We start from the raw sequence: 9,531 nt of genomic DNA on the forward strand, positions 1-9,531 counted from the left end.
CGACTAGAGAGTCCTACTCTATTTGCTATGAGTAGTTTCTTAATCCTCGACTAGCCACGTAGACCACGCCAACCTGTACTGTAGTCTTCATGTTTGACATGTCTCAGTGTACAGCTTCAGGACTGTCCAAACCTTCTGAACAACATGTGCTTCCTGATAGTAAAGGTTCATAAACATTTCGTGATACCAGCATTTGCAAATTCCTGGCACGTCTTTAAACACAAACATTTCGTGGTACCAGTATTTGCAAATTCCACTTTTTGTTTTTGTTTTTTGAAATGGGGAATCCGGACGTACGGCTCGAAGAACTATGAATGGTGACGCACGTGACGTGACAGTCTGCCATCGCGTATCACCTCTGCGGGGGTGTTTGGGAGAAGGGGGCTAAATTTTAGCCCCCGTCACATCGAATGTTTGGACACCAATTAGGAGTATTAAACCTAGACTAATTACAAAACTAATTACACAACCCCTAGGCTAAATCGCGAGACGAATCTATTAAGCCTAATTAGTCCATGATTTGACAATGTGGTGCTACAGTAACCATTCACTAATGATGGATTAATTAGGCTTAATAGATTCGTCTCGCGATTTAGCCTTGGGGTTCTGCAATTAGTTTTGTAATTAGCTTATGTTTAGTCCTCCTAATTAATATCCGAACATCCGATGTGACAGGACTAAAGTTTAGCCCCTTCCTTCCAAACACCCTCGTTCTCGCGTACTACTCCTGGGCCCAAACAACCACCACAAGTCCACAAGGACACGCACGGAAGCATGGACGGCACTGACATGACTGCGGGTATACTAGCTCACATGTTCACAGTGAAAAAAAAGTTTGCAAGTATGCAACGCAGCCGGCGCGCGTACATGGCCGGATTGATCTCGCCATGGCACGCAAGGGATGTCCACTGCACACACCTGGAGAGAGGCCTTCTTCAACGCTCCATCGTGTTGCTTCGAGGCTTCTTCCAGATGCCTCATCAACTGCCGCGTGTGCCTCCAATGGCGACAGGTACGGTGGCCTCCCTGCTAGGAGGCTCTACTTCTCCCTGGTCACGTGAGCAGGTCGCAACTTGCAGCTCAGAGCTCATAGCCACTACAACTTGGTCGCATCGCCTGTGTACAGTACAAGTGGCTTCACGATCCTCGTCGCTAGGGAGGGGGACCCATATAAGCGCCGGTCGACGGCCGTTGGAGGTGGTTAGGGCCATTAATTAATAATTAATCATCAGGCCGGTGGGACGATCGACCAGGCGATGATGCAGCTTGCCATCGCATTGGCCTCGAGCTCATCTGTCAGCGTCGCGTCGCCTCACCTGAGATCGCGAGCGCTCGGGCCAGCCATGGCGATGGAATGGCGGCCTCCATGAATGGAGATGGAGAGGTCGCCTTCGTCCTCGTCGGCTCTTCACGGCGAATCGAGGACGCCGAGCGGGCCAATGGGGGAGGGGGAAAGCATTGACAAGGGCGCGATGGCACGTCATGGATGGGGTTCACTTTGGGAGCGTGACCATTGGTTGCGGATGTGCTGTCAGTAGTGGGCTTGGTCAGGTCTCTGTTGCCATTGGTTAGGCCTCCAGAGGTTGAGCCAGCTGCTGGCTCTTAAGCCTTGCGCGGCGCATCCACGTAGATGCAAGAGACAACACGCCATCGGTTTGGCTCATTGCACATTTCTCAAAGAGTTTGTGGGGCCTACGTATATGACTTTTTTACTCAAATTCTCTTTTCTCTCCGGTCCTCGCTCTCGTTTCCGGCCGGCTGCTGCGAGATCCTCCTCATCGCGAAGTGCTGCCTCGCCTCAGGCGCCGGCAACCAGCGCCGCTCTCTTTTTCCTCTTGCTCTGGCGGCGTGAGCCCGGGCCCTTCTCCTCCGGTTGCCCGACGCCCTGCTTGCCTGCTCCCTCGCCGCCGCATCCAGGCAGATGGCAACCAGAGCTCACGCGGATTCGTCGCCCTTCGCGTTCGCAGCTCTGTCTGCGCGACGATGCCGAGATCGTTGGTCTCCACTACGATGCGGCGGCAAGCTCATCCGCCTCCGTCAACGACGCGAGCTCGGACTCCCTTTCCTTCGGCGGAGCGCATCCTGCGCGCTGCCGCCCCGCGGCCCCGCCGCCGGCTGTACGCGACGCCGCGGCCTCGCCTACGCCGATCTGCACACCGCAGTCCAGAAGCTCCGCCGCCGACCGGCCTCGCCTGCGGCCGCGTGTCGCGGCGGCCTAGCCGCTCCGCCGTCGACCGCCCGCGGGGCCGCGGCCTCACCTACGCCTGTCTGCGCGTCGCAAGTCAGCAGCTCCGCCGCCGCCCGGCCTCACTTGCGCCCGCCAGCGCACCGTGGCTCCGCCGTTCCGCCGCCGACCGCCCGTGGCGCTGCGGCCTTGCGGCCGCGCAATCGCCTTTGCGCCATCGAGGGGCTCCGCCGGCCCGTAGCCAACAGGCAGCCTTCATCCACTCGTTCTTCAGTTCTGACCAGCCGTGGGAGAGCAAGGAGTAGTGGGACCCAGCATACTTCGGGAAGCGTGTTTAAGCCTATCTCTGCATCCCACGCTAGCGTTGAGTTTTTCCTACCTTCTCTTTCTTCCACGCCAGCAGAAATCCGACGTCAGCTAGCTGACGTTCCCCCGTTGGTGGAGGCCTTAGGTTCAGGGTCTGACGCTGATATCCCTTTGCAAACTCTTGTCATGTCATGTGGTTTCAGACCACCTCTTTTTTCAGCAGTGTTATCTGATGAGAGGGGGAAGTTGCAGTGAAGAGATTAACTGGAGAAAATTGTTGAACAAACCGACGCTCACAAATGCTTGTATTGTATATTCCAAAGTCACTCAACCCAAAAGTTTCAGTGGAACTGTGAAATACTTACATTTGTACATTTGGCAGGTGCAACTATCACTGGGACAGCTTATTCTCTGAGATTTCTTTTTAAAAGCAGACTGCATGAAACAAGCGCAAAAAATCTTGGTGGTGGTATTGTGTGTGGTGTGAATCCCTCCTCTTGGATGATTTTTTTTCTTTATTGACTCTACGCGATGAAGAAAGGGAAAAGACAAAAAGATAACGTTGAACAGAGCTGATCCTACACTGACGCCGACGCCTCCAGCGGTTCAACCGGTACAGTATAAGGCGAGTACCAATCCGCATCGAAGACATCCTGCAGCTGCGAGACGATGGAGGGGTTGTATGTTCCGAAGCTCACTCCCGCCGTGGTGTAGAAGTAATCCCAGATGAGGTTGCTGGTACCGATGTTCGCCCTCTCGTCGCTGACAGCGTACTTGCCATGGTTCACCCGGGTGAAGCCAGGGTAACGGTTGCCTGTCGCGGCGCCGTCCTGCGACAATGCAGGTCCGGTCTCGTTGTACCCAGGAACCGTGTAGTATTTGATCTCGACCTTGCCGCCGCAGTGGTTGTATGTTGAAGATGCGCAGAGGATGTTGGAGTATAGAAGGCTCTTCAAGTACTTTTCGGTGTTTGGGATGAAGTGTGTCCAGTAGGCAACAAGAAGCCTCACGGTTGCATTCTTTGAGAACACTACCTGTCAAGAAGCAGTTATACGTCGGTCAGATCACTGCCTTGTTGCTCATTAGAGATAAACTGAAGAAAAGACTTTTTCAAACAGCTGGGTATGGGATTTTTGCCAGAAACGAAACATGTTGGATCCAAAGTGTTAATACCTCTGAGATTGCTGATGATAAGGATGGCCAGTAGACTGTTTGAGTAGCATACTGTGACTGCCCGAGCCAATCCATAGTACTCATTCGTACAATTCCCCCAATCTTGACAGACTTGATGGTGTCAACCCAACCCTGCTCATCTGCTTGGAATTTGTCAAATGTCACCTGTGAAACAATAAAGACGAAATCAACAGCCTCAAATGTGTGACTACTTTACTAGATTAGTCCTTGGATAGACCAGTTATCTTTTTTGTTTAATTGTCTGTCTTAGTTATTCGTTTGCAAAATACACTATGAGAAATAGGCTAAGCCATTAAGGTAGTGAAACATGAACTAATGTAAGAAAGATGTAATGAAAGAAAACGTTTATCATGGCATACCATGAATCAAACAAATCAATTTTTTTCATAGGTAAACTGGTGGAGACAAATCAAACAAGCTTTAATGTTCTCATGCATTGAAATTTCCACTGGACTGCATTTTTATATCACCACGCATATCAGTTATGTATGATTTATACTGAAATATAGGTAACTAAAGCACCCATTGACTGAAGAATTTCTGGATCAAAAACTGTTTTTCTTCAGAAAGTTGAGCATATGTGTTATTACCTCAGGTGGAGCAAAGGAAAGGTAGCTCAAGTAGTGCTCCTGAGTGGATTTCTTATACCCAGGGGTTTCAAATGGAACATCAATCATTTCAGGATTGGCAAGTACCGGATATCCATCTGTATATGGGATGTCAACAGAAAGTGGTATGGGTGACCTGTTCGCAGAATTTAAAAAGAAATGTATTATTCAATCTAAGAAAAATGATACGCCTGAAAGTTTTTAGAGCGCTTGATGCCACAAGATAGGATTCAAGTAAATAAATACCGGTCACAGAATCCTTCTAAAAAAGAATAACAAAGGTACAAAGAATATGTACTAAGCATTATCGGAATCTAGATCAAAAGTCTGACTAATACAGACAAAGATTTTAGATAACCTATTCCCGTTTAAGTACAAGTCAATCTTTTCTACGAATTCATGCACAAAGTACTAAAACAGTGCAAATTACGGAGAAAGATGTAAACCTGCATCTTTGTTTTGGCTGTAGGAAATGTGACCAGCATGGAACCTTTCTAGAAACCTGCCACTGCTTATCCCAAGCTACTTTGGTATAAGTAGTTGAGTTGAGGGTTGAAAGCGACCAAAGATTTTGAAAATATACTTCCACAGCTTTTGCTACTTGTGGACAATCAGCAAAATAAATCCCAAGCTCCTTGACCTGAAATGTAAGTAAAAAATAGTGCCAGCAGGTTAACTGCTTTGTTTTCTCATACCAAACTGCAAATAAGAAATGTAATTGAACTTCTTTTTGTCTGATATACCTGGGTTAGGGATTTCCAATCATTGTTTGCTGATCCTATATACACATCTTTTTTATCTGATATCCAGACTTTTGCATGCACAACGCCAGATCCCCACCACTTCTCAAAAAGAAGGGTTACATTCTGAACATTTGGTCTTCCTGCAGCTAGATCAGCACTCTCTTGGTCAAAATCAGGAGCAAATCCAGAGTGTTGCACAATCCTGAAATGATGCTGCAGTCATTAATGGAGAAATTAAATTTCGCTATGTGCACACTATTTTAATTATTTATAAATGGTCAGTGATTTGGTTAATAACTTCTATGAAATTTCAGTGTGACACCATCTTTACTGTAGGCAGATAGCTATGTCAATATTCCATATTTATAGGCAACGTCCCCTTCCTATGATTAAGTAATCATTATCATGATAAATAACTGATAATTCAAGTATCAGACTCAATGCTTGCCTGATTTTGATCTTACGATCTGCAGCATTCTCCAATGCCTTGTAAACCCGGTGCCCCTCATCAGCCCCAAATCTCTTCATGTCACTATCGGAGTACCCATAATCCCCCGATTTCGGATTGTTGGGCTGCGCTAAGAACTGCCAGTACTGTGCAAGGATGTCCAGGCTCTCGGTTGCATTCCTGGAAAGCCACTGCAGTACATCTCCTGTAGATCCAATGAACAAACGGAAATCAACAACCCTGTGCGAACTTAGTATGCGGAATGCGCAAAACCAGATTGCATCTGTACTCACATATGGTTATGCGAGAAGTATTTGTAAGTTTACAAACCCACATATCCTTTGCCAACAAAATAAGCTCACATATCAACACCGCCAATTAGAACACCAAATAAATCCCAACCATGTCCATGTGCATGCATTTCAAATTTCGTTGCAGCATTACCATGACCTAAACTGAAGTTGCAGCAATCTTCTATCCTTCAGCGGAACTACAGAAAGTACAAGAAAAGTTTTCATACAAATGCTAAAAATCCCATCCTTCCCCAACAAACAAGTTCACATTCGCTAACTAGTATACGAGACGCATCAAATTTGTCCCTCTATCACTCCCATCAGCAGAACAATCTAACAAGATTTTGCGCCGCTCAGACGAAGCAACCGGAATGCAATCATCAGACGTTTTCCACCATTCCAAATCACCTACCCTACCAAATCGGAGCGTCTGACCTATCTGGTCCAGGAGCTAGCCACAAAGATGAACCTTTTCCTACGCATTCCAGCATACGCTGGCCGAGCACCTAGTCCCCAATCGACGGCAAGAGCTCACACCCATCCACGCCTCCTCAGCACAAGTAACCAAGTACGCGCGCGCGCACCAAGGGGGGCAGATAGAGTGGGTCTGGTACTCTGGTATACCGGTGGAGAGGACCCCAGGGACGCGGCGGAGGTGCGGCATGTCGGTGGGGATGGACTGAACCAGCCACGCCTTGCAGGTGGCCGCGGCGGCGTCCGCCGGCAGCGGCTGCCACAGCGCGGCGGCGGCGACGAGTAAGGGGAGTAGGAGGAGGCCCCGGCGGTGCGGGGAGGAAGGCATGGCTCGCGTCAGTCTGTACTCTGAAGTCTGAAGCGTGAAACGGTGGACTGAGCTGTGGAACCCAAGCAAGTACTGAGACGCTTGGAGGGAGCTGGAGGGCCAACTGTCCAAGTGATCATGCCTTGCTTCTGCCTTCCCTTCGTATGCAACTATGCATTTTTTTTTCCGAATTGTTGAGTTCATAGCCATCTTTTCTTAACGAACTTGCATATTTCATTGAATCTCTGATGTTACAGCGAGCCCTGCATTTGGCAGGGCAAATTGGCAATGCAGACATGCAGTGACTAGCCACAGGCTACAGCATGCATTGCAAATTTGCATTTGGCATGGAGCATGGATAGACTCGTCAGTGAATGTGAAACAGAAGCTGCAGAACAGAAAGCACGATCCAGATGAATGGCCGGTCAACGCGCGACTGCGGCTGGATGATCGGCCGTCGCATCTAGACAACGAAGCGCGCCGGCCATGGATGGATGGATCCGTGGCCACAGGTGCCGGCGCGTCACGCGCAGTCCGCCTCGATTGCTCCTCCGATTCTTCGATCCGTTCAGATGTGGCCGAATAGTCCTGGAGCGTTGACTGCTCCTCTTCATTTGGATACGGACATTTTTTCTCTCTCAATAATATACTGGTTTGGTATCCTGAAAAAACAAAGGAAAATCCTGCACCGTGGGCCTCCGATGGCTATCTTACCAGCAGCCCAGCCTGAAAAGCCCATCCGATCCATACCACCAAAACGAGGCCGCCTGTCACGGCACACCGCGTTTCGAGGCCCTTCTTCCACCGAATCGGAAAACGTCATGGCCCCGTGACCGACGCGGAGAGCGGGTGGACCTCGACACGAATACGAGCTTCCCCGGGGTGTATATATGCAAAAGGGCCACGCCTCCAGCATCCCCAATTCCCCACAACATCAATCATCATCAATCGATCCCGCAAAGGAACCTTTGCTTGGGTTGGGTGAGGGAGAGAGGAGCCGCCGTAAAACCCTAGCTGGAGATCGCGGACAGCAGCCCGGCGAGATGCAGATCTTCGTGAAGACGCTGACGGGCAAGACCATCACGCTCGAGGTCGAGAGCAGCGACACCATCGATAATGTCAAGGCCAAGATCCAGGTCCGCCGCCGCCTTCTACCCCCCTTCCACTTAATTATTCCGACGAGTCCGTTCGTGCCCTCCCGATTCGTCGCGTAATTGAGTCCTAGTTGCGCATGATTGGTATGGATTTAGGAGGAGTGCTAGTTGCCGCGCCGATTTGGTAAGGGGGGGGGGGGGGGGGGGTGGTTAGTGCGGTTCTTGCCTGCTGAGGGTCAAAAGGATCTTGGAATAGTTAGTGTTGATCGTGATGCGGAGGAGTTCTCTAGAACGGTACAAATTCCCTTTGCGTGTTGCTCGTAGCCTCTCGTGATATATTTGTTGTTGTGTACAGCTAAATTTAGGAAATTTGTACCGTCTAATCTTTCACGGACCCTATGTTTTTATGTGATTTATTGCAGATATAAATGTAGAGCAAGTTTATGTTGTCCAATTCATGAACCCATGACTTTATGAGCCTACCTGTTACCTGTAGCCTGCAATCCTAGGGTCGAATGTGACATTGTTTCTTTGTGATGGTTGCTCTGCTCTATCGATTTTAAACACGAACCATGTCTGTAATTGAGGGCAGTGTTACTCCATGTCTCAGATGCCTGTATTTTAGGGGGAATATGCTGAATGCGTCGCTTCAGTATGAGTTGGATTTTAGGATCCAAGAAATATTTCCTGCGCCAAAAAGAAAATACTGAGCGAGACATAATATGAGTCCCTTCTCTTAGTTTTACTGAGTCTGATAACTGGATGACTGGATCTGATCGTATTCCAACACCCAAGCTCATGTTTGAGTTATTTATTCTGTGCCCAAGCAAAATGCCAAGCCAGGTGCCTGAACCCAAATCAGATTCCAATTCTATGTAACACAGTAACACTGATTGGAAGACTAGTACCATTTTAACTTTACAGGGTTTCTGACTTGCTGCTTTATATATTTCAGGACAAGGAGGGCATTCCCCCAGACCAGCAAAGGCTGATTTTTGCTGGTAAGCAATTGGAAGATGGGAGAACGTTAGCTGACTACAACATTCAGAAGGAGTCAACCCTTCATTTGGTCCTGAGGCTCAGGGGTGGAACTATGATCAAGGTGAAGACTCTTACCGGGAAGGAAATCGAGATTGACATCGAGCCCACTGACACGATTGATAGGATCAAGGAGCGTGTTGAGGAGAAAGAGGGTATCCCACCTGTTCAGCAGAGGTACTCTTCCTGCCACTCACAAACTAATGAACCTGAAACTGTAAGCTCCAAATTCATGATTTATGTGGTCCTAATAAACCTGTTGCATGTGCAGGCTCATCTATGCTGGGAAGCAACTTGCTGATGACAAAACCGCCAAGGATTACAACATCGAAGGTGGCTCGGTGCTCCATCTTGTGCTTGCTCTGAGGGGTGGCCACTAGGTTCAACTTCTACCTGTAGTTTATTTATGCGGTTTCTACCTAGAATTGTCTAAGACTTAAAGCCTTGTATTGGGTGGTTGATTGAACTCCCATGGGATTAGTGGGCTACTAGAGTCAGGTGTCATCTGTACTGGATATGAAATGTTTGAACTAAGTTTATCCGCTGCCATCTGATTTCTGATCACGCAAAATACTCCTTTCGCGGGTCAATAGTGTTTTCCACTTACGTACTAAATCGAGAGCATTAATGCGAGCCTTTCTGATTTGGAAATCTTGTCATGTTAGAACCAAAACTGGTGACATGGTTCAGAGGTTTCTCGTTCTAGCCACGTCCTATGATTGTATTCCGCGGTGACCCCATATGAATGGGTCCCACTTGTCAGTCTCCTTTTCTTCTCCTTTAGTTCTTCTCCTTTCATCTCCCGGGGCGCAGGGGCGGCGGGCGGGTGGCGCGTTGTCGC

At 48.7% G+C, this 9,531-nt stretch overlaps 2 protein-coding genes across 3 annotated transcripts; one reads left to right on the plus strand and one right to left on the minus strand.

The window, feature by feature from the left end:
- Nucleotides 1–2,765: 2,765 nt before the first annotated feature.
- Nucleotides 2,766–6,721, minus strand: LOC101780677 (phospholipase D Z). Of its 2 annotated transcripts, none has more exons than XM_004965667.4 (7): nucleotides 6,402–6,721; nucleotides 5,485–5,689; nucleotides 5,037–5,238; nucleotides 4,740–4,933; nucleotides 4,276–4,429; nucleotides 3,665–3,829; nucleotides 2,766–3,525 (listed from the first exon to the last, which is right to left on the minus strand). In XM_004965667.4, the coding sequence occupies exons 1-7, from the start codon at nucleotides 6,577–6,579 to the stop codon at nucleotides 3,070–3,072; spliced, it is 1,554 nt and encodes a 517-aa protein (XP_004965724.1). In that variant the 5' UTR covers nucleotides 6,580–6,721; the 3' UTR covers nucleotides 2,766–3,069. The 2 variants fall into 2 exon arrangements, with proteins under 2 accessions (XP_004965724.1, XP_022681622.1); XM_022825887.1 differs by lacking the exon at nucleotides 6,402–6,721 and adding an exon at nucleotides 5,778–6,343.
- A 745-nt stretch (nucleotides 6,722–7,466) lies between these two features.
- On the plus strand, nucleotides 7,467–9,280 carry LOC101780281 (ubiquitin-NEDD8-like protein RUB1). The gene is made up of 3 exons (XM_004965666.3): nucleotides 7,467–7,694; nucleotides 8,608–8,867; nucleotides 8,962–9,280. Exons 1-3 carry the CDS (start codon nucleotides 7,602–7,604, stop codon nucleotides 9,068–9,070), a joined length of 462 nt encoding a protein of 153 aa, XP_004965723.2. The 5' UTR covers nucleotides 7,467–7,601; the 3' UTR covers nucleotides 9,071–9,280.
- Nucleotides 9,281–9,531: the final 251 nt, after the last annotated feature.

Source organism: Setaria italica, chromosome IV, assembly GCF_000263155.2.
Source record: "Setaria italica strain Yugu1 chromosome IV, Setaria_italica_v2.0, whole genome shotgun sequence".
NCBI lineage: Eukaryota > Viridiplantae > Streptophyta > Magnoliopsida > Poales > Poaceae > Setaria > Setaria italica.